General features: G+C 42.9%; 2 protein-coding genes across 3 annotated transcripts in view; one reads left to right on the top strand and one right to left on the bottom strand.

Annotated features, from left to right (window-relative positions):
* Window positions 1-280: 280 nt before the first annotated feature.
* TIFA (TRAF interacting protein with forkhead associated domain) lies at window positions 281-6,540 on the bottom strand. The gene is made up of 2 exons (XM_054030118.1): window positions 6,427-6,540; window positions 281-2,557 (listed from the first exon to the last, which is right to left on the bottom strand). Exon 2 carries the CDS (start codon window positions 2,535-2,537, stop codon window positions 1,977-1,979), a length of 561 nt encoding a protein of 186 aa, XP_053886093.1. The 5' UTR covers window positions 2,538-2,557; window positions 6,427-6,540; the 3' UTR covers window positions 281-1,976.
* Window positions 6,541-6,664: 124 nt separating this feature from the next.
* ALPK1 (alpha kinase 1) overlaps window positions 6,665-25,186 on the top strand; it is a 76,521-nt gene continuing 57,999 nt past the window's right edge. Inside the window, exon 1 of one of the 2 annotated variants that reach the window (XM_054031036.1) lies at window positions 6,665-6,735. The gene's annotated coding sequence lies outside the window, so the exon portion shown is untranslated. The remainder of the gene's footprint in view (window positions 6,736-25,186) is intronic. The other variant, XM_054031035.1, reaches the window with a different exon arrangement.

Consider the following 25,186-nt stretch of genomic DNA (forward strand, 5'->3'; position numbering starts at 1 on the left):
AGCTGTTGGGCAAAGGATTACACACTTTAGGTGAATTAAAATTTAAAAATGAGGGTAAACAATGCATATCGATGTGGCGAATGTTGTAGGTCTCTAGATGGCATTATTGTAGGCACTCTTCTATTTCTCTGAAAGCATGATCTTGGAGCAATGCTCATCACTAACTGTGAAACAGTTCTTTTTAGATGCTGAACAATTACCAGTAAAGCTTGAGATCTCAGAATAATTTTCCCTCATATAGTTGTGCTTACAAGCTATACCCACACAAGAGGATAAAATATAAGGCATACAAACATTTTTAATAAAACCTCAACTGGACATTCACATTATTTTATTTACACTCATCTTTGAAGATATAATAGCATTTTTATTATAGCACATTGTGAGGCTAAATATACCAACTAAATAGCTCCATTTTCACAAAATATGAATAAAAAAAAGTTTGAGTTTCATTTTCAACCCTAACATCAAAGTTAGGGTTGAAAATGGATCTCAGTCTGAATACAGATTGCACTTCAGTATCAAAGTTAAGAATGCAACATAACAAATTTGTGTATTAATCCTGGCCATTTGTGGTTTATTTACAAAGCCAGGATTTTGCATTGTGTTTTACAGGGATAATTAAACAGAAATGTATGAGAGACCTTTTGTTACTGGGGCTGGCCCTTTCAGGAGAGTCAGGGCTCTGTGACAAGCTCCTGAAAGGAAGAACAAGCCAACTCAAATCCACCTAGAGGTAAAGAAATCCCTATGCGCCTAGTTGACAGCTGATTAGCTAATGAGCCTGACAAAGGGTTACCAGTCCTCAGCTGAGGTGATAGTTGTTGCTCTGGTAGACAGGAAGTTCACCAGAGCAACAAGTTCAGGAGGGGGTTCCTGGAGACAGGAAGCCCCCTGAGGAGAGCTTACCAGAGCCAAGAAGGTGCACTCTTAGGCTAGGTCTACACTACCGGCCTGTATCAGCGGGTAGAAATCGACCTCTCAGGGATCGATTTGTCACGTCCCGTCGGGATGCGACAATTGATCCCCGAATCGACGCTCTTACTCCATCAGCGGAGGTGGGAGTAAGCGCCGTTGATGGGAAGCCGCAGAGGTCGATTTTGCCGCCATCCCTACAGCGGGGTAAGTCGGCTGCGATACATCGAATTCAGCTACGCTATTTGCGTAGCTGAATTTGCACATCTTAAATCGACACCCCCCTCCCCCCGTAGTGTAGATGTAGCCTGAGACACAGAATGGCCAGGCTGTCAGAAACTACATGCTGCTACAGAGAAGAGCTACAGCTGATAGATCTGATTCTGGGGAAAGAATTCTTCCCAGATCGTGGCAAGAAGCCTGAACAGAGAGAGCTGCTGGAGTGGACTGGTGGACTCATGTGGGATGGATAAATTAAGATTGATGGTCTCCCAGCTAAGACATTGGAGTGAAGGTTTGGATGCATTTTCATTGAGGCTCTGGTTAATAAACTAGACCCCCTCAGAGGGATGCTATTCCCTAAATAAAGCCTCATTTAACTTACGGATAGCCTACTTGGGGAAAGTGAGGCAGGGAGCATCTACAGGACACCTGGCCAAATAGCAGCACTATAGGACAGGTACACCCTGTCTGAAAAAAGCTTATGCTCTATGGCCCGAGTCCTACAGTTGGATCTGCTACCATGAGCCTTTAGGCCCAGGCAAAGATCCACTAACTCTGATTAGGATTTATCACAGACAAACACAGAAGGTGATAAGACAGTGGAGGGGAGGAGACAGGATGGACATTAAATAAAGATGATGCAGGTCTAATGACGTTTGTAAACAAGTAAGTTCTGATATGTTTAAACAGAGTGTGCAAGAGAGGAAGAATACATAACACAACAGTGGCAACTGTGGAAAGCAAAACAAATGCAGTGCACTGAGGAGATAAGATTTGGTCCTCTGAAGTCATACTGAATTAGGTATTGGACACTGTTGAAAGCAACCTTCTCCCTTCTATCACAAATCATTTTCATCCACCTCTATTGGTCTTACTCCTTGGGAATAGACCAAAGAAGGAGAAATGCCACACTCAGGTATGGGCTGCAGTAAAGGCAGGTGTCTCTCTTGCAAAAGTGAAGCTTGGGCCAACTCAAAGCAAGTCTCAAAATAATCCACTGATTCCCCATCTTGTCTTTGCATTAAGAGTTGGTAGTCTCCAAAGCGAATGATGCATTTCCATGGCAGGTCAATTTTGTTTAGGTAGTCCAGTTCCACATTGTCCACAATTAGTTTGGTTTTTTTGCTCATGTTCTTTATCTCAAAACCAAGTTCTGAGCTGTTGAGTTGCCTGAAAAACTGCAGGGTAAACTGAACCCGGGAAACACGGGTATCCATTAAATTATAATGGCAGATGTTAGAATCTCGGCCAAACTTTGCCACTTCATCTACCCTGCGCCGCTCTCGCTTGTGGAATTTTAAGCTGCGAAACACCTGCTTTTCTTCTTGGCAAGGATGGTACAAAGTTATATGGAGACAAGTTACTGTCTCTTCAGTTTCCACTTCTTCCATGGAACTCATGATGATGATCCTTCTCAGAACTACAAGAATGAAAGAAACATGAAATTATTGCAATGCCAAAAAAATCCACTTGAAACTGGCATCATTTTAAGAACTTTACATACTATTGATTAATTAAAATGTACTTGTTTTCTAGAGATCCATGGGTAGTAAACATAGTCTAGCAGCCTGGGCACAGGATTGGGAGTGAAGAATTCCAGCTCGATCACAATAGTTCCATTCCCAGTTTTGCCATTGACTTATGTGGATCTGGACAGGTCAAAAGCCTCTCTGTGCTTTGGTTTCCCTTTTGTAAAATGAGGATAAGTACAGAGACAAGGTGAGTGAGGTAATATCCTTTATCGGACCAAGTTCTGTGTAAGAGCAAAAGTTTCTCTCTCACGAACAGAAGTTGGTCCGATAAAAGATGTTACCTCACCCACCATGTCTCTCTAACATCCTGGGACTGATATGACTACAACAACACAGCATACAACCACAAGTACAGGCTGTTAGGAAACTGCCTTCATATTTTTAAATGTTTTGAGATCTTTGCATGAAACTATGCAAATATATTAACTAGTTCTGCCCCTATTATAAGTGTCTTACTAAATGAGTTCACCTTTGAAGAAACATTTTGGTGATACATCATTGGAAGCCTAAACACTTGTTTTGTAGACCTCAAAGACCCACATTGGAACTATTATAGTATTTGTTAATGACTGAATATTATATATCACTATTTATTATATTCCTTTGACAATATGAAATGTGACAAGTACAGTTTGCCTGGGATGTGGGAAACTCAGGATCAATTCCCCTTTTCCTGCCAGAAGGTGGGGAGAGGATTTGAACAGAGGTCTCAGATCTCTCTAATCACTAGGCTGTGGGACATTCTGCTGCAGGGTTTCCTCGGTCTCCTGTTTTGAAGCAGTGGCACTCCAGCTAAATAATGAAAGTAAGTGGACAGGCCCCTTGGTCTTGCACTTCCTAGATGGGTTCCCTAACCTCTGGACTATAGAGTCATTCTCCCTCTCTCTGGCCTACTGATTACTTCAGTATTTATCCATGGTAGAACAGTCAAGCAGGAGCTCAGAAGAACATTAGCTTTTTCAGAATTACCCACTGACACAAACTTTACCTTTTGAAATCTCATTAAGGAGTAGCTGCTATATGTAATACATTACAAATATCAAAAATGAATTTAAAGTCGGCATGAAAATTCCCCTGCTTTCTCCAACAAAAATGGGGTACAGGATTTGCCATACTGCATCAAACCTGTGGTTCATCTAGCCCAGTATCTCTAACAGTGGCCAACACTAGTTGCATTAGAGGAAGATGCAAGAAAAACTGCAGTTATGGAAGTCTGTCCAGAGGGAAAGTTTCTTCCTAAACCCTATTAATTAGCAGTTGGCTCATGCCTGGAAATATGGGGTGGGGTATATCCCTTTCAAAACTTCTTGTTCTTGTTTTTAATATGTGCTACTGTAATTCTGGATGTTTTTGTCCACATAAATATATTTAACTCTTGGCCACGTATTTTGTGGCAAAAAGTACCACAAGCTATGGTATTTCCTTCTACATCCAAATAAGTTCCTCACTTAACTGATACGTACATTTCACTATGAGGTGCATAATCAGTGTTATTCATTGTATCGGAGTCATTACTAAAAGCAGTTTACAGTTCAGTCTATTGTATTTTATTGCTACGTGAAGCATCATTGCGATATGGACTCTGACATACGATTGCCTTTCCAAGCATAAGATTGCACAACTTTAATCTATAAACACACAAAGAATGGATTACTGGTACTAGGACACCTTTCTGTGATGCCAGTATTTAGAGATACCATATAAATATCTCAAGATCTCTGGAATTATTTTCCTTATTTTCCTTCCTTAATTGATATTCAAAACAAGGTACAATGCTTTTTCTTACAAAGCAACAGCTCAGGTGCAGAACATCTCCCGTTTCAGTGCTAGATAAATCTGCCCAGGGAAATCACATTAGTGAACTCTACTTAAGCATTACTTGCTAGAATGGTGCTGGTATGGCTTTCCTGGCCATTGTAAGCAAAACCTAAATGTTAAGAAACAAATTAATTTCAAGTAGATTCTGATTTCTAGGCTGTTTATAACTCCTGTAACTAATTCTGCTTTTCCCTAGCCCATCTTGAAAACAATATAAAACTGATGGAAGCAAAAAGCCCCCAGCCTTTAGCAAGAGTTTTACATTCATAGGACTACAGCGTTAAACCCTTGGTGTCATTATCACATTTGGAATGTGCATACTTGTCTCACTTCCCCGTACATTCCACGCAAATCCATCAGCAAAAAATCCACACAACTTCCTTGGGGCACTGACTGTTAACATCACCAGGCATGGGAATGTGTGGATCTTTTGCTGAAGGGTTAGGTTGCCCATACACCCACCCCACAAAAGAAAATTTCTAAGACCAAATTTCTTTCTGGTATTCAAACTTTTTATATTGACAATAAAGCAAGCATCAAGAGGTGAAAATACTAATGATGCAACTGTTTTGAAATCAATTCTGACTCCATTAAATCTCACAAAACTTAGAAAGGGAACAAACTGATTACACCATCAGGTCTATTCCCCCCACCTCCCCTTACAAGATGTAAATTCCTAATAGAGGCCATAATAAATGTTTGTCTAGGCTAGCCTGGATCTTTTCTCTCCCCCCCACCTCCCTTTTGCCTCCATTTGCCACTGAGGGGCATGGCCACTGTATGGACTGAAGTTTGCTACTGAGAGGAGCAGCTAAAACCTGGAGTGCAGTTTGCCAGTGAGGCAAGCGGTTGGACTGAGGACTGTTGGCCCCCTGGAAGGGGGGAAAGAACCTAGTGGGGCACAGCTGGAGGGGTGTGTCCAGAAGAGGATGACAGGGCTGAGGGAGCGACACAGTTCCTGGATGCAGAGACAGGAGTGAGGATGGGTGGGACACCACCTGAGGAGGGCGCATGGGCAACCGGAGCTAATTCCCAGGATGGCCAGCAGGGGGTGCCGCAGTGGTGAGTCGAACACCTGTCACCAGGTCCAAGAGCAGAATTTCCCATAATGCCTGGGAATTGACTAGAGTAAAGAAAACATTTTCCCCAACATCTCTTGCTATGTTTATTCCTTTGTAGGTTTTTTATAAGAGTAAATTTACTGAGAGTTGACAGTGCAGCAAGATCTAGTACAGACATCCAAGGTCCTGACAATTAAGGGCTTGATCCTGCTCCTATTGAAGACAGCAGCAGCAGCAGGCACACGCCCTAAAATCGCAGCAGAGGGGCCCCTCCAAGCTCCATCCCACCGCAGATCTATTGATGACACGGATCTTTGGCGGGAGGAGGCATCCCTTCGACCAAGCAAAAAGGAAGCTATACTAACTGGATGAGGGCAGCAGCCGAATGCCCACTCCCACGCCAATCTCTGTCTGTAAACAAGAAAGTGCCCCTCACCGGCAATGGCAGTGAAAAGGTGCTCTCGGCCCGGCCCCTTGGCTGCCACCTGCCAGTGGGAAATTTTTCTCCTTGCAGCTGGGAAACTCCCAAGACGCCGATTTAGTCCACCCACGAGCTGCCGCTCACAGCGCATCCAAATGTAAACACGTCCCCTGCCATGCCGTGTTACCAGCTGCCCCCCGCGCAAGCCTGCTCCAAGGAGCGAAACTCCCGCTGCCTTCCACGGGCGCAAGTAATTGCGCGCCGCCCTTTGCATCCCCAAATCAGCCCGTCGCCACTGATCCCCCCCGCCCCGAGATACAGACACACACATTCCGCTTGTGGCGCAGCCTCTGCTGCTGTCTGCCCCCCTATCCCCACCGCTCCCATCCATCCCCCTTTAAACTGCCCCCGGGAAAGAGCCAGCGGCCATGGACACCCGTCAGCTCCGTGCGCTCACCTCTGCCGGGGGACCCAGAGCGCAGCGAGGGAGATCCCAGCGGGGTGTCGGGGGAGCTAAATGAGCCTCTCCCGCGCCCGGAGCCTGCTCCTCTCCAGGCTCGGCTTTAGCGCTCGAGTCTGTCTGTGCGGAGCTGCCACGGGACAGGATTTTCCCCGCACTCCCCGCCCATTGCCTCTCGCGGGTGGAGGAGGTGGAGCAGCTGCACCATGGGACTTGTAGTTCGCAGCACTAGGGCTTCCTGCTTCACCTAGGGCGGCCACCAAAACAAACTCCCTGCACCGGCGGCTTCTCTCCGGCGAGCATAATGTAAGTGCCCCTTAGTGAGCATAATGTAAGTGCCCAGCACAACGGTCAGCAATTCGGGTAATTAAAGGGATTCCAGCAACTTTAAAAACAGGCTACGGGCTGAACCTCTGATCCTTGTGAATAACGCCTGCTGATGACCAGATCAGAAAGGGATTACACAAATGTATTTCCCTATTATTGTATCACTGTGTTTTCTTTGCGCCTTTAGCATTTGTGTGTGACTCTACCGTTTGCTTTGTCCGCTCGTACAGTCGGTCAGTTTCCTTTGCTGGTGTTGCGGCCTTTCACACAGCAACGGAGCTGAGAAACATTTTAATAAAAACGAAAATGAGTGAAAAGCTCCCAGAAACTGTTAGGGAGGAGTCAGGGTAGGTATAGTGCCTGAGACTACATTACCACATTGGCAATGGCCATATTAATTAAAATTGATCCATCTTGTAGGAGGTGTCAACATACCTGACATTTATTAATTAAAGTCAAAGAAGGAAGTGTTGAGGATCAATTGAAGGGAACTAGAACAATAATCTGCAAGGAATTCTGAGCTCTATTCAGCAGTTTGTTTCTATCTGGGTTCTTGTACAGGATCTATGAGGGACAGAGTTTATTTATGTGTATCATACAAGTTGTTTGCATTCTATCGGTGTAAAAAAAAAAGTTCTCTTAACACTATCATGATCAGATTTCTGTCGCTGATGATTTATTTTGAGCAAAATCTTGCTCACTTTACTGTCACACAGCCCTCACCGAAGTCAGTTGTGATTAATGGGAGTTTTGTTTAAACAACTCTCAGTAGTCCATTCTAAAGAAACATGTTCAGATACAAAAAGTTTTAAAGTTATATTTCTAGGCAGCAAGACAGGCTGAGTCAAATGGTCAGTTAATTGCATTGTAATTGCATGTACCATTCTGCATGTAAGTTGCTGAAAGACACTTCACTAGTTCTCAAGTGTATTTTTCCCAGGTTATTAACCACCCTTCCCCACTAGGCTTTATTTAGAAACAAACAAAATATCTGCTTATAATGTGGTAGACAGAATAAATGCCAGCAGGGCCGGCTCCAGGGGTTTGGCCGCCCCAAGCAGCCAAAACAAAACAAACAAACAAAAAAGCAGCAATCGCAATCATGATCTGCGGCGGCAATTCGGCGGGAGGTCCTTCACTCCCAGGCGGAGTGAGGGACCGTCCACCAAATTGCCGCCGAATACCTGGATGTGCCGCCCCTCTCCGGAGTGGCCGCCCCAAGCACCTGCTTGAGAAGCTGGTGCCTGGAGGCGGCCCTGAATGCCAGTGTTAATAAGCTATCCATTTACGTTTTAAAATAGGAAGTAAATTGAAAACTGGGCAGGTGACATCAAATGAACTACCCAACTAAATTAACCAAAGACCTGTACATTTAGCAATGCAGTGTGAGACAGGACACTGCTTCATAGGACTGTTCACGGAGGAGGAGGAGGAGGAGGAGGAATCTTTGTTAATGAAACCTTATGGTTAAGATCATAAACCCATTGTGACACCGCACCCCATATTCTTCATAGTGATATTACTATGATATGATTATAGTATAATGATGCATTTTAGGCAAGATGGGTAATGTAAGATGTCATTGGGAAAGTTATGGTCTGCTGAATATGATTATCCTATTTGTCATTGGGGAAAGTTATGGTCTGCTGAATATGATTATCCTATTTGTATGCTTGTATTATTTTTGCATCTGAAGTTATGAATATTGGCTATGTATCTGTATTTCAAATGTAGTTATACCTGGATGATGCCCATTAGGCAAGATGCTTTCAGTCTAGATAGTGGGTGGGGAAGGGCCTGTTCAGGGTAATAAGCCATTAGGGGAAACAATAGGCCTCAGGAGAAGCTTATCCATCAGCTAGTGAGCCTTCCTGTGAACACTCCAGACAGCCTGTAAGTAATGGCTGCTATGACTCAGCAAGGTATGCAAAGGCCTGTAACCAGGCCACATGATCCATCTTGGGATGTTGGTGTTTTTCCATAAGCTGAGTTTAGCATATGGAGGGAATCCTTTTCCCTCCGTATGCTAAAGCTATCTAACGCAGAGAATGACATCATCTGTTGTTCTTCACTCCCCATACAAGAAGATTCCTAGAAACAACTAAGGAACAAAGACTGAACTGGGGGATTTCTAGCCTGTGTCTGAACGACCTGGGGATTCCAAGCTGTTAAGCAAGTGTAGCTTGTCCCTCAAGAATCTGCAGTCTGCTTGTACTGTCTCTCAGGGTGAGAGATTGGATATGAATTAGCAGTTTATCTAGTATGATCAGCTTAGTTTGTGTTTTTGTTTACTTACTAAGTAATCTGCTTTGATTTGTTTGCTACCACTTATAATCACTTAACATCTATATTTTGTAGTTAATAAATTTATTTTATGTTTTAACCTAAACCAGTAAGTTTGCAGTGAAGTGCTCGGGAATCCTAGCTCAGAGGGGCTGTTGCATTTCCTCCGCACATTGAGGGGGAGGCAAACTGGATAATAAATTCATACTGGTTGGGGTTTAGACCAGGGCAGGATGGCACAGCTCTGGGGACTTAGGCTGGGAAACTGGTTATTTTGGCCTCTCTACTGTTGGTTCGTGCAGTAGCTGGTCAGAGCCTGCAGGTAACTGCAGCTGGGTGTGTCCCTGCCTGTGTGAGTGCTGGTGGGAAGTATAAGTCCGGGAGCGGGTCTGCAGCTTGTCACAGCAGCACTGTATGAGAGGGAGCCCAAGCTGGTGGGTCAGAGAGCTCAGTGGCACCCCAGTTCCAGGTGGCATGCTAGGGGGAACCCATCACACCTATAAAGGTCAGTAAAAACCAAAATTATATTTCCACAACAATCATTGCATTCCCTCTTTCATAGTGAAGTCTTTCATATTACTCATTGTGGTGATAGCTTTGATTTCATATTAAATACCTTATATTCAGCATGACTGAATAACAGTTATTGTAACAAATATCTGAATTCCTTGACATCTGTAGGTTCAGAATCTCAGTCTACTGTTGCATTAAACAGTGTTCTGACTTTAGGATCCTGTGGGGGTGGGAGTTAAAAGAAAGAGAGCATCTGTAAATACACACGTGCATATGTCTGAGTGTATGGCACATGAATGCAGAATTAGGCCCTCATTACAGTTTTCAATCTTCCCACATTCATTTTGTAGTACCTAGTCTTCAATCAGTATCACACTTAGTAAAGCACACAAGCTACTTTGGACTACATCCATTTCAAGTTTAAAACAAAACTAATGTTGAGATCTCCAATCACAAAGGAATTACTGAACAAGTCTTTAAAAATGTAGAAATCACATCTTAAAATCCTGGGATAATTCAAAAACAGACAAACAAAATTGTACTAAACTTTACAGTGGGTGGGGGAAACAACCACTTTGGGACTGGAAGTGAGTGTGCAGAAATTAAGGTGCCACCAGACTCCTTGTTGTTTTTGTAGATACAGACTAACACGGCTACCCCCTGATATTTCAAATGGCAGTTTTTCTAAAGCATTTTCATTTACAGGTGCTTAGTGTCTCTTCATTCATAATACTAGCAAGCAGTTCTGCTGGAACCCTGGTAACCACCAGAGTTGGGCTTGGAACCTGAGATATGTATAGAATTTTATCCAGTTTTCTTTATATGTATTTGCAGGATTGTCTCCAACTTCTCCCTCAAGGACTGGATTTGTCCATAATTCATGAGGTTGGGAGGATTTCTACATTCAATTTGTTGTTTTACCGTAACTGACAACCACTTTGGTTGTCTGCTTAGGGCACTGAATTTTTTAGTTGTGCCTCTTTCTTTAATAGCTTGTCTCGAAGACAGACAAAATTAGACTATGCAAGCAATGCTCCCAGCTGATAGTGTAAAACATAAAGTAGATGTATTTATACCAGTACATATTAGAACCATAGGAATTAATGTGATAAATAAAATTTGTAAATGTTACCCTAATATGATCTAACACAGAAAAGAGAAACTCTTTTCAGTTCTTAGCTTTCAAATAGATATTTGTGTCCTTAATGTATAACTTTCAGCAATCACACCATGTTCAGACCTTCACATGAGGTTTCCTCCAATGTGCTTTCACTTCATTGAGGCTCCGGACAAGTTCCAGAATGTATTGCTGTCCTTTAGAATTCAATCTATGAGCCAAAGACTAAGCCCAGTCTTCTTGTACTCAGGTCATCTTCAGCTGAGCTCCTAACAATGTATCCTAGTCACGGGCCCACATGCCCAGTATTGAATCCCTACAGTGAACAGTATTCAGTACGGGACTGTTCTTTGGTGACACTCCAGTGTCACTTCTGCAATGTCTTGGCCATAGAGAAATGCTCCATCATAAAGTGATTACATCAAGGAAAATATATTTGTATTGTAATTCTTCTATACAGAAAGATCCCCACCCTTCAGGGTGTTTATATTGTAACAATTCTGCTTGTTAGGGAAACATTTAGGTTTGTTTGTTTGTTTGTTTGTGTTTTTTTGGTTTTACATTTACAGCTTAATTAAGTTATTTGCCAACAGAGAATAAAATAATTTTTCTTATGTTTTAAGAAACAAATGCTGAGTCTGAGCAAATTTCACTGACTGTTAGAGAAGAAAAAATCCTTTCTTGGCTGGCAATCCAAGTTCAGTCGAAAAGAATATTTTACTTTGAGTCCTGATGCAAACTTACTGCATAATAAAAGTTCAGTTATAGCATCTTTCATCCAATGGTTTCCAAGCTCATTACAAAAATGAGTAGGTATTAATTACAGATACTTCTTTGTACCTTGGTTACTGTAAGTTACTTTCAAAAGATCACACAGTGAGTGAGTGGCAGATTAGGGAATAAATTCCAGGTCTTTTAAATCCCAGCCTTAAGTACTAGACAGCCCTGCATCTCCCATACTATGTATGTGACAGTATGATATCTGTGTGCCAAATCTTGTAATCTATACTTTCGTAATATTCCCGTTGAAATCAATGGGTGTTATGCCTGAGTAAACTTTGCAGGATTTGTCTCCATGTGAATAAATACACCTCTACCCCGATATAACGCGGCCTGATATAACATGAATTCGGATATAACACGGTAAAGCAGCGCTCCGGGGGGGCGGGGCTGCACACTCCGGTGGATCAAAGCAAGTTTGATATAACGCGGTTTCACCTATAACACAGTAAGATTTTTTGGCTCCCAAGGACAGCGTTATATCAGGGTAGAGGTACTACAATATTATAAAACATATACTTAGATTAATATAAATAAACAAATTCCATACCATGGATGGTTAAACAATACAATATATTACTTCCTTTTGTATACAAAAGTGCTTAATTGCTTTAGGTACATTTGGCTAGATATGCTGCTTGTGCTCATTTAAAATGATTATTGTGATGTAACTATTTGCTGTGTACAATTTTTTGTTCGTATTTTTTTTTAAAAGCTTTACTTCAGAGAGAATTTTAAATCTTAGTGCTATTGCTTTTAATGTGAGACTCCTGAAAAGGATATACTGGAAACAAAGTAAAGGGAAATCATCTCTCAGTTATACATATCCCAGAATGCCTTTTTAGTGCAACAGTCTTGTATGGGTGTGTTCTTCTTTCAAGAAGTATCTTGTTACAGACTGACCCTGAGGCTGCTGTGGTTGGAACACCCACAATTGTGCAACTTTTATGTGTGCTTTTATTGTCTGTGCTGTTTTTTTCATGTCTCTTGCCTGCCTCTTATTTCCTGAAACCGAACTAATTTACAAGAACTCTGATGTTTGATAATAATAAGGAATGATCATCTTCCTGAATCAGATTACGTGCTATCATTAAGATACTGGTATCTATAAAATCAGGTGAGTATCAGTCTGGTAACCTGTTTTATCTTCCCACCATTCATCTGTTTATTATTTGATAAGCACTTGGGTGTAGGAGGATTTTTCTAGGAAAGTGTAGTTAATGTGAGGTTAAAGAATCTTTATTGACCAGGTTGTGGCTTTTAAAGTGTGTGTGTGTGTGAGAGAGAGAGAGAGAGAGAGAGAGAGAAACCCATTCCTTAGACAATAGCAACTGGGTCTGATTCTCCTCTACTCCACATCAGTTTTACACTGGTGGAACCATTGCCTCCAGTGAAATTACTCCCGATTTACATTGATGTAAGTGAGAGGAGAGTTAGGCCCAGTACATTCATGCTTTTAAGATAGTGTCATTGGCATTTACTGCAATAATACAGTTGCTTGGATTATTAGAGTGCATTTTTTTCTCATATTAACTTTGCTGTTAGATCGCTGTAGCTTCAGACTTTCCTTAGGTGAAAAGTGGGACTGCAAATAAATGCTGAATGGCAAAATTTTGGAAAGCTAGACAGTGTAGCCTAGTGGATAGGGTACTAGTCTGGAAGTCAGATGATCTGACTTCTGTGACCAGCATGGCCACTGACCAGCTGTGTGACCTTGGACAAGTCACTTCACCTTCTGTGGTTCTGTTTTCCCACACTCCTTCTGTCTGCCTTGTCTATGCAGACTAAGGTGTAGGGCCAGGGACTCTTTCTTAATACATGTTTGAATTGGGCCTCACACAGTGGGGCCCTGATCTTAGTTGGGGCCTTAAGGTGCTACTCATACAAAATATCCTAAAAGTAGGAACTCTGAAGGGTACCACACACTCAAGATTTGTTTTATGCTGGATATGGATGAAAACAGGCGCACATTAGATCAGAAAAGTAATTTTGAGTAATGGACCAAAGACAAAGTTTATTTGATTCAGACTGGACATTACAGAATGATATAAATTAATGATATCTTCTGTAAATTATCCTTGAACTGTCATATTAACATAGTGGGACATGATATAGGTTTTCTGTGATCCTTGCCAGTAATCTTCTGGGTCCATAGAGAACACATTACTGAACCAGTGCTTAATTTTTACATTCAAAACTGATGCAGCAAGCCCAGAGGTGGAAGGGCTATGAACTGCCAAGCATAAAGGTGCCGGGACTCAGCCTGACACAAATTAAGCAGTGACCAGAACTATTCTGTCAAGGAATTTAGCAGCTTAGGATGCTCTAGGACCTCACTCCTGCACCCATTGAAGTCAAGGGCAAAGTTTGAAGTTATTTGCAAGTCATTGAGGTCAAGGGCAGAAAAAGGACCTCATTAGAGAGAAGTTCTGGGATGTGCCTGATCATTTGCTTTGAGGACAGTATTGCTAATATCACTGCACAAAGTAACCTGTAAGGTGATGCATGAGGGGGTCACGCAGAGTCACGTTCCCTGCAGATTTCTGCTAGGGTTTATATAATCTTTTTTGCAGGAAATGGGTTAAAAATTGTGCCCCCACCCTCTATCTTGTGCCCCCACTCACAATTGTCACCTCTACCGTACTGTTAACTTTTATTCTTAGAACTAATAAATCTGCATTTAATTATATGAAATCTGAATAAATATCTGCACACGTAGGTATTCGTATTGGGCACAGGTTATATATACAGAATGTTCATTCATTATTTGGGCATAGCCCATTGCTCAAAAGCGGGTATTAGGTGACTGTTCAGCCTTGTTTATTCAGATCAACAAAACATGCTTTGCCACAGAGCCTCCAACCACATTGGGGGAAAAAACCACAGGCTATGTCTACACTACCACTTATGTCGGTATAACTGTCGCTCGCGGCCACCCCCAAGTGACATAAATTACACTGACCTAAGTGCCAGTGGGGACAGTGCTAGGTCAGCAGGAGAAGCTCTTTACCACTGCTCGTTGGGGATGGATTAATTAAGTCAACGGGAGAGCTCTCTCCCATTGGCTTAGAGCATCTACAGTAGAGAACTTACAGTGGCACAGCTCCTTCGGTGCAGCTGCACCCCTATAAGCTCCCTAGTGTAGTCATAGTCACAATTTTGGTACCACGGGTGTTATACAGTCACTGTGAACTTGTTTAGGTCTGAAAATGTGTTTTCCTTAATGGAAGATAAATCCAGTGTAGAGATATATAATTATAATCAAGGTACATGCAGGGTTTAGGAGTTTAGGGAGGACTAGAAGACCTATCACCTTCTTGCAGCAGCAAGAGGGTCTAGTAGGGTTACCATATTTCAGCAAGCAAAAAAGAGGACGGGAGGAGCCCCGCCCTAGCCCCGCCCACTTCCCGCCCCCACAGAACCCCCAACCCTCCCCCCGTTCCTTGTCCCCTGACTGCCCCCTCCTGGGACCCCTGCCCCTAACTGCCCCCCAGGACTCCACTCCCTATCTAAGCCTCCCTGCCTCTTGTCCCCTGACTGCCCCAACCCTTATCCACACCCCCACCCCCAGACAGACCCCTGGGACTCCCACGCCCCATCCAACCACTCCCCACCCCCTGACAGCCCCCCCCCCGAACTCCCAACCCATCTAAACCCCTCTGCTCCCTGTCCCCTGACTGCTCCGATCCCTCTCTGCACTCCTGCCCCCTGACAGCCCCCCCCAGAACTCCCAACCCATCTAAACCTCTCTGCTCCCTGTCCCCTGACTGCTCCGATCCCTCTCCCCACTCCTGCCCCCTGACAGCCCCCCCCCCAGAACTCCCAGCTCCCCACCCCCCTGCTCCTTGTCCCCTGACTGCCCCTTCCTGGGACCCCTGCTCCTAACTGCCCTCCAGAACCCCACCCCTAAGCCTCCCTGTTCCTTGTCCCCTAACTGCCCCCTCCTAAGACCCCCCCCAACTGCCCCCCAGGACCCTACCCCCTACCTGTACCCTGACTGCCCAAAACTTTCTCCACCCCCCCCAAAAGCCCCCCCCCCGTTTCTTGACTGCCCCCTCCAGAACCTTCCTGCCCCCGGTCCCCCTTACCCTGCTGCTCAGAACAGGGTGTTGGGCTCTGTGCGAGCCGAGCCGGACACGTGGCTGCGCTCCCCAGCACAACAAAACCCGGTCCCTGGCCCTGCACAACAAAACCCGGTCCCTGGCCCTGCACAGTGCTGCCGGACCAGGTTGCAGGAGAGGCCAACTCAGAATGCAGGGCGGCTCCGGCTCCTCTACAGCTGCTCAGGAGTCCAGCCCGGGATTTTTCTGCAGCCCTCCCAGCCGCTCGCTCTGCCGGGGGAGGGGGAAATCCCGGACATTGTGAGTGCTTTACAAATTCCCCCCGGACGCTATTTTTAGCGCGAAAAGGAGGACATGTCCGGGTAAATCCGGACGAATGGTAACCCTAGGTCTAGCATGGAAGAGGATAATCAGGAGAGAAAGCTGCTTCTCGCTTTCACCACTCAAATCAGGCAGGAAGGGAGACTCACATTTATCAGATTCCTAGAGGCTTGCCTAAATGGTGCAGCAGTGTGCACACCAATGTATTGCACACCAATGTATTGCACACTAACGGCCCACGTCGAACCTGCTGCATGCACTAGGGGACTTTTAGTGCGTGCCAACAGGATCTGCATGGGCCAGGGTGTGCACAACACATCAGTGTGTATTAAAATTCACATCTTTCTAGTGCGTATTGCTTGTGTACATGGTGCAGCCCTCTTTCCTGTAGGCTACTAAAGATGGAGCCTCTGAACATGGCATCCCTACATCTTCCCTGTCGTGTCCATTCTCTTGAGGCTAAACGAGATAAGCTTCCTTAACTTTTCCTCATGATCTTATTTTCAAATCCCTTATTCAGTCTGGTTGCCTTTCTTTGAACCCTTTCTGTGTCCATGATATCGTTTTAAAGTGAGGGCACTAGTACTGATGATATGCTTTTGCTAAACAGAAAAATTACTAGGGTAAGTAATGTCTTGTCTTCTGATTATTTCAAAAGAGGAACTTCCCTTCTCGAACATCAGGATTTTGCAACACTAGCTTACAATAATTATAATTGCAACAAGGCACATCTAGTGGCTTCTCCGGATAGAAAATAAGAGTTGGACTCACAATGGGGACTTGGGTGCCCAACTGGCAGTAGTCTCAAAACCCCCAAGCAGCTGCTGTGTAACTGTGTAGGTGCCTAACCTCCCAAGATGTTCACGTTTTCAGAGGTAAAGTCCCCTGACTGCCTAAATTTCTGCTGGCAAGTAGGTAAGCATGCATCCACCTCAGACCTGACATCACTGAGCCATTGAGCACTAAATCTCCAGTTCTCTTTCAGATTTCACTTAGTTCAGCTCGTGGGTGCAAAGTTTATACACTTTCAAAATGGCCATTATACTCCTGCAAAAGAATACTGGCTGCACCAGCAACCATGTTTGTATGGTGAATTGAGAGCAACTGGTGAAGCACAACCCCTGAAGTGTAATTAGTGTGCCTAAGAAAACAGGGTTTGCATTTAGCTGCTTCAACTGCTTGAGTAAGGACTGAGTTTTCTTCCCAATACCATGTGCACTCATAATTGATAATATCTCTTTGAGAGATTTAATAAGATGGGTTGGCTTTGAGATGTAGGAAACTATTGTCTTAGCTGAGCATTAATAACAGGACTTATTCCTCAGTCACACTGATAAACAGACTCCGACTCAGCAGAAGTTAGAAAGGGGCAGGTTAAGATTGGTGTTACACCCAGAAGTGAAACTGTCCTGACTTTTCAATATTTATATTCTCAACCTTAATTTTGCATGAAGAAGGATTTTTGGCCTAAGGGAGTGGGGCTGGGACTGTCCCATGGGTCCTTCATTGTAATTAGATTTGGGGGAGTTTCCCATGGGAAATTCCAGCTTTTGTGGGAAATATTTACTGCCATATATGGCATGGAGGAGATTTCTAAACAAATATATCATTTTTTTTTTAAAAAGAGCTATCTGCAGTTGAGGCAGTTTAAATATTCCCATGAAATAACTAAGCTGCTGTTTTAAAAGCAAATAATGAGAGACAGTGTAATTACTCTTTTCCTATTACATCACTATTGGCTGTGTCAGGGTTCCCTCCCCACTCTGAACTCTAGGGTACAGATGTGGGTACCTGAATGAAAGACCCCCTAAGCTTATTTCTACCAGCTTAGGTTAAAAACTCGCCAAGGCACAAATTCTCCCTTGTACCTTGGATTAGGAAACGCTGCCACCACCCAGAAATTAGACAAAACTCAGGGAAAGGACCACTTGGAGTTCCTACTTCCCCCAATATCCCCCCAAGCCCTACACCCCCTTTCCTGGGGAGGCTTGAGAATAAACAAGATGAGCACAGACCAACCTTGGGGGTTTTTTTAGGACACTAAAAAAAAAATCAGATTCTTAAAAAGAAACAGAATTTTATTAGAAAGAAAAAAGGTAAAAGAAGCACCTCTGTAAAATTAGAATGGAAGATAATCTCACAGGGCAATCAGATTCAAAACACAGAGGATTTCCCTCTGGGCAAAACTTTAAAGTTACAAAAAGAAAAGCAGGAATACACTTCCCTCTCGGCACAGAGAAAATCACAAGCTAACATAAAAGTAAGCTAACGCATTCCCTTGCTAGTACTTACTAATTCTAATGGAGTTTGATTGCTTGCTTTCTTGATCTGTCTTCAGCAAGCAAACAGAACAGACAGACAAAACAAAGCCTTTCTCCACCCTCACCCGCAGATTTGAAAGTATCTTGTCCCGTTATTGGTCCTTTTGGTCAGGTGCCAGCTAGGTTACCTGAGCTTCTTAACCCTTTACAGGTAAAAGGATTTTGTGCCTCTGGCCAGGAGGGATTTTATAGTACTGTATACAGGAAGGTTGTTACCCTTCCCTTTATATTTATGACAGGCTGCTATCTCCTTCTATATCTCACTGTTTACCAGGCACACACTGTAACTTTCTTTTCGTAAAACACCACTTGGAACTCAAGGAAAGATTTGTTTAATCAAATATTAGACAATACTGTTTTACTTGGTGGCTTTTGAGAGTCTGTGGCTTTAGGTGTCGCTGTTTTCCTTGTGTAGCCCCTGTATTCATTTAAATTGGTTTTTTTAGGTATAAAAGTATTGCCATACCAGATCAGGCTAGTGGTCTGTTACAGTATCCTAACAATGGCCAGCTCCTGATGCTTCTCAAGAAGGTTCAAAAATCCCACAATGGAGTTTTCCTAGGATTACTGACTATTGCCTGGCCCTTTGGCGTGACACAAGCACAGACTGCAACTTCTAGTCTTGACCCACGCCTTGCAGCCAGGATCCTGACACTAACTCGTCTTCTCAAAAAGCAGCATAGTGCCTAAGCCTCCTCTCTCCAGGTGTCAGGTTCCCATTTGTGGATCACTAAGCTGATAATAGGCACTTTTCTGTCTCCTGGACTTGGGTGCCTACTTCTGAGAGATGGGAGGGGCTTAGCACACACGCCTCTGGTCAGCATCTCCCATTGGCTAGCTTAGATGGGAAGCTGCCTAGCATCCCGGCTTTTGTGGATGCCATTTATAGGCACCTATTTCTCCCCAGTTGTTGTCTGTGGAGCCCAGGTTCCTAACTTGACCTTGTGGATCACAGTGTGGTTCCTGTGATTTCTCTAGGCATTTAAAAGTTAGGTGTTGTGTTGCAATCCCTAAGTCCCTTGGGGATTCCACCTTTACTAATTTATAGCCAAGTATTATTATTTATTACTGTAAAAGGCCTAAACTTTCTCATCTTGCTCATATATGTGGTACCTCTTTGATTCAGGGAAGCTATTCCCATGAATAAGGTAAATAAGGTTTGGCCTTTAGATGGTCTGTTAAAAAATGCACACTGTGCAAGCAAGAATTTTTATAGGTTTTTCTTTCTAGCCAGAAACATTAAATAATTAGCATAAACTATCTTTTTTTTTTGTTTGTTTTGGCCTGGGAAGTTCTCCAGCATAAACTTTTGAATCACACAGAAGATAGGTAAGTTTTTAAATATTCCTGAAATCAATTTACTTTCATGCAGAATAAGATGTAAATGCAATAACTTTGCTTCGTCTCTGGTGGAGAAAGAAATCGTAGATCACATTAAATGATTTTAAAGAGCACTTAGACGTAGGGTTTTGTTTCCAAGTCTTTTTGATGAATAAAGAAATTGAATTAGACAACACTTGAACCTGATTATGTAAATTTAACATACTGATAGGGTTTAGGAAGAATCTATCACTTTGGGTAGGTTTCAGAGTAACAGCCGAGTTAGTCTGTATCCGCAAAAAGAAGAACAGGAGTACTTGTGGCACCTTAGAGACTAACAAATTTATTAGAGCATAAGCTTTCGTGGACTACAGCCCACTTCTTCGGATGCATATAGAATGGAACATATATTGAGGAGATATATATACACACATACAGAGAGCATAAACAGGTGGGAGTTGTCTTACCAACTCTGAGAGGCCAATTAATTAAGAGAAAAAAAACTTTTGAAGTGATAATCAAGCTAGCCGAGTACAGACAGTTTGATAATAAGTGTGAGAGTACTTACAAGGGGAGATAGAGTCAATGTTTGTAATGGCTCAGCCATTCCCAGTCCTTATTCAAACCAGAGTTGATTGTGTCTAGTTTGCATATCAATTCTAGCTCACCAGTCTCTCTTTGGAGTCTGTTTTTGAAGTTTTTCTGTTGTAATATAGCCACCCGCAGGTCTGTCACTGAATGACCAGACAGGTTAAACTCCCACCTGTTTATGCTCTCTGTATGTGTGTATATATATCTCCTCAATATATGTTCCATTCTATATGCATCCGAAGAAGTGGGCTGTAGTCCACGAAAGCTTATGCTCTAATAAATTTGTTAGTCTCTAAGGTGCCACAAGTACTCCTGTTCTTCTTTTTGGGTAGGTTATTCCGTAATTTCTTACTTTCTATTCTTGACTGTTCCTTTGGAGCAGCTGGTTCTGGCCACTGTCAGAAACAAGATACTAGCCTAGATGGATCACTAGTCTGGGCCAAGAGGGCAATTTCTATATTCGTCAGTTATTTAAATAAATTAACATTTGGGGTGAAATCCTGGCCCCATTGAAGCCAGCAGCAAAACTCCCATTGCCTTCAGTGGAGCCAGGATTTCACCTTGTGTCTTCTTCCTTTGTTTGATTCCCAAGGGGCTAACTTTCAGACCTGGCTATCTAAACTCTAAATGCAGAATTTACGGGCACAGTTGCTGTGTGGACAGAGTGGGTGTTTCCGTGCACAAATGAGTAACCGTGCATATATGCACTCATTTTGCAGGCACTATTTAGGTGACCACTTTGAATGTGTGTGTTAGTTTTCTGACCACTTTTAAAATAGCCATTAATTTGTAGGTGGTCTGACCATTTGAGTACTAATTTAGAATAATTGACTGTAGTGACTCCTTTTACTCAAAATCCACCTTGTAAAATGCCCACACCAGATTTAAGTGTAGTGTAAAAAGGGTAAATGTAAAGAGATGCCATTATTCTGCAAAGCTGATCTCTCACCACAAGGGGACAGAAATGAAACATTAAAGGGCTTAACATTATATGCCTTAAATATATAAAATAAAGACTACCTAGACTTTTGCAGAAAACCTATGAAAAATGTGATCAGTAGGTGAGCTTTTTCCCCTGGGGGTTGGCTCTACTAACGTATTTCAGAGGCCAAGTATTCCTGCACTCCCTTTCACTCCCTCCAATCCTCAAAGACGCATGTCCTACATTATTCCCCTTCATATAGAACATCTGGGAGTAGGAGATTGAGAACACCTTAAATTTTTCTCCCCTTGAATCTGTAGAGCCTGTCCTACAAACACATATACATACTAACTTTACTTATATGAGAAGACCCATTAGCTTCTGTTAGGAGTACTCACCTGATTAAAGTTAGGCATGTGCTTGTGTTTGCAGGATCAAGCCCCTAGATAGCCACCCCAACCCACCGAGTGAGCTTATTTTAAATAGAATTCCTTTTATTAAAGAATATTATTACTTTAATATTGGGTAGAAATCTAATATATAGTGTGATGGATTTCATTTCAAGTAGCTATTTACTATTTGTATAATACCATAGTCATCGTGATACTATATAAAAATTTGAACATACATCACCCTTTGGTTTTAAACTCCTTGACGTCATCCTTTGTTTGATTAGCCTTACAATTGCTTGAGTAATAACCCCAAATTAGAGGATTTTTCTGTGCCATTAGTTAAATTAACCATAAAGAGTGGAATACAGAATCATAACTGCCTCAGCACAGAGGCCTGGACTTGATGACTTTTTAAAGGTCCCATCCATCCATACACTTCTATAATTATTAGAGATAGACTAGGCCTAGAGTCCCTTGCTAACAGTATCTTTGAGTACTGTTGCATTGCATCCTTTTCTTTAATAAGGGATTATTATTGTCTGTTTGGGAACCTTGTAGCTGAATTTCTTCAGTAACTTTCATTGCCATGAATTCCACAAGAATCCACTGAAGATGGGGTGATAACAATGATGAGATAAAGAGTAACTGGGAGCTTTGGGGGCACAATAGCCAGACTTGTGAATATCTGTATACTGGTGGCTAGATAATACCAAGGAATCATAGACAGCCTACATCTGTGAATATAATGTACTATAAATTGAATTACAATTTTCTTATCTTCTTACAAAAGACGATACCCACCCAAAATTATCTCGCTTTCTACTACTTGATCTAATTCTAGTCTGTATTGCTTTTGGTATAGGAAGTAATCTGAAAACAAATTGTATGCAACTTTACTGATTCCAGATGTATTTCCACTTTAATCGCTTGGGTATGTTCACATAGCCCTGTTCAGGCAGGTTAAGATATTACAGCCAGTAGATGGCAATGTTGGGTTATGTTACCGGAGTTGTAGTGTAAATCAAGCCTTCGGTCTTTTTGTTCTTTTAAAAGACTTTTAGTGCTCGTTAAAGTCTTGTGAACACTTGATCCTGAAAACATTTACACACATGAGTAACTTTATGCACACGAGTAGTCCCATTGAGTTCAATGAGACTACTCGTGTGTGTTTGCAGGATCAGGGTCTAAAGTGCTGGGCAACCTTGGAGACTGAGGATGAGGTTTCCAAAGGCATATAGGGGAGTTAGTTACCTAACTCTTCTTTGTCCTCTACAATTTCCTCCAAACTCCTCTGTGTATCCAAAGACAGAAGCAGCAACAAGAGCAAATATTATGCCATCTTCCCCTAGCATTGCCCTGCCGCTGTGCCTCAAACCTGATAGTGGGATAGCTATACTTTTTGGAGTGTATGAATTAGAATTTTGGAATTACAAGAACTGTAAATCTCCCTTTTAAAATATTTTAAGTGAGTGTCTAGGGGTGATGATAGTGGACTGAAGATTGCTTAGAGCTCACTGAGGAAGGCAGCAAAGCCCTAATAATAATTTACAGCCAGACCTTAGTACTGCATATCCCTTATTTATTTATTTTGCAGCATCCAAAGTGTGCTAGTAAGACTTGATCCCTGCCCCCAAAGAGCTTATGATCCAAATATCAGACAAGAGACACAGCTGATTCTAAATGGAAGAGGAAAGGGAAGTGGGGAGGAAGGAAGAAGAGATGCATAGGAAGGAGATGAATTTGCTGAAAGTTTTGAATCCCAATTCTAGGTGGAGCGAGTCTCCAGAACAGCTCTAAAACCTGAAGTATTTGGGAGGCATTTCAATGCAAGAACAAAATGTGACTCTCTCTTTGTTTTACTTCCCTCTTCAGTCCTCCTGCCTTTACTGAGGGGATAGGATTCTTCCCTCTCACTTCTGCACTGCTTGGTGCCTGAATCAGTCTTCTTGAAGTTGTGTGCATGACTGACAAGGAGAGCTGTTTCTCGCAAGATGGGTTTTCCCCATCTCTCTCCCTCTCGCTCCCCCTGTCTTCTCTTGTTTTCTTTCTCTCCTGTGTTCTGCCTCCATTCCTGCTCCAGGCCTGTCTTGTTTCTCATCTGTCCTTCCCTCCCTGACTTCTCTTTTCTCTCATTTCCTTTTTGTCTTTTCCCCCTTTCTCCTCTTACTTGCCCTGTCTCCCTCACCTGCCATTCTCTGCTTCCTCTCACTGTCTCACCAGTTCTCCTAGCCGTGTCACCTTCCCCCCCATCCTTCCCCCCTCACTGTTCTCTTCCTTTTCACCTCCACCAGCTCATCTCACCTCTCTTCCTTCTCACTTTCTGCTCTTCCTTTCTGATTCTCCTCTGTCCTCCCTCCCTAAAAAGAACAAAGCCTTACATGACAAGTTCAATCACACAGGTCTGGGACAGCAAGACATTTGCAGGGAGGCTGTGAACTAGGGTATGAGCTGACCCTGCTACCATAGACTTGTACCCAGTAGTGAACTCTTTCCCCAAACCTTTGATCTCTCCCCTGATTTGGCTACATTGTGGGAGCCGCTCAGGCATTCTGCTTCCTGCTTTGATGGAGAGGGAAGCCAACTGCTATTCAGAGAACTACGGCAGTCAGCATCAGGAAGGGATCTGTAGTGGGGTTCTGCTACAGAAAAAGGGCCATAGCATTACTGTGACCTGGAGGCAGCAGTAGTTCCTTAGTCAGTTTTTAGCCTCTCTGTTGATACTGCCAGTAAGTCCCAATGGTGAGGGTGTTCTTTAAATAATAAATGTTAAATACATTATACATCACATATTTATCTAGAACACTCTGCCTCTTTCCACCTCATCAGAAGCTGAGATCTACAAATGCACAAGGCCTCCAAAAGCGGAGCAGTGTCCAATGAGTGCCATTTTACATGCTCAGTATTTGCTGCATAAGACAATTATTGTAACAGCAGAACCTTCCTGTGGAATTGAATAGAGAATGGTCGAGTTTTCTGTAGAGTTTTAAACCAACTGATGGAATTCTAGAGCAGAGCAGATTCTTCATTATGGTACACTAGTTGCAGCTCCATAGTAAATGATGAGTTGAGTTTTGCACTTAAAGCAAAGGTTCAGGTTAAATATGAAGAGTGGTATTGCCAGCCCAAAGTGTTCAAAATCATGAGTTGGGCCCCACAAAATTAGGAGACTGGCTTAAAATTCATGAGATTTTTAAGAAATAGTCAATTTAAAGGATTTTTTAAATTTGCCTTTTGATTGGGGCCTTTGTGGTTTACATTTTCAGACTTTTCTCAACAATCGTGAGGGTTAATAATTTAATTTTTCTTTTAAAATGAAAACTGAAGCTTGGTCTACACTACCCCCCCTAATTCGAACTAAGGTACGCAACTTCAGCTACGTGAATAACGTAGCTGAAGTCGAAGTACCTTAGTTCGAACTTACCTTGGTCCACACGCGGCAGGCAGGCTCCCCCGTCGACTCCGCGGTACTCCTCTCGCCGAGCTGGAGTACCGCAGTCGACGGCAAGCACTTCCGGGTTCGACTTATCGCGTCCAGACTAGACGCGATAAGTCGAACCCAGAACTTCGATTTCCAGCCGTCGAACTAGCTGGTAAGTGTAGCCAAGGCCTGAGATTCTCACATACTCAGTCAACTCCAGGAGCTGGAGCTCTAAAATAAACCCCGATTATCATGCATCTAGTGTTCAGATAAGAATTGGCAACACTGGAAGAATATATTGTATCCTCTCCAAAATTACAGCATTAGCTCTTTGGGCACAGAATGAATTTTCTAAGAATTTACAAGTAAATTGGTTGGTTAATGTTTGGGT

Source organism: Malaclemys terrapin, chromosome 5, assembly GCF_027887155.1.
Source record: "Malaclemys terrapin pileata isolate rMalTer1 chromosome 5, rMalTer1.hap1, whole genome shotgun sequence".
NCBI lineage: Eukaryota > Metazoa > Chordata > Testudines > Emydidae > Malaclemys > Malaclemys terrapin.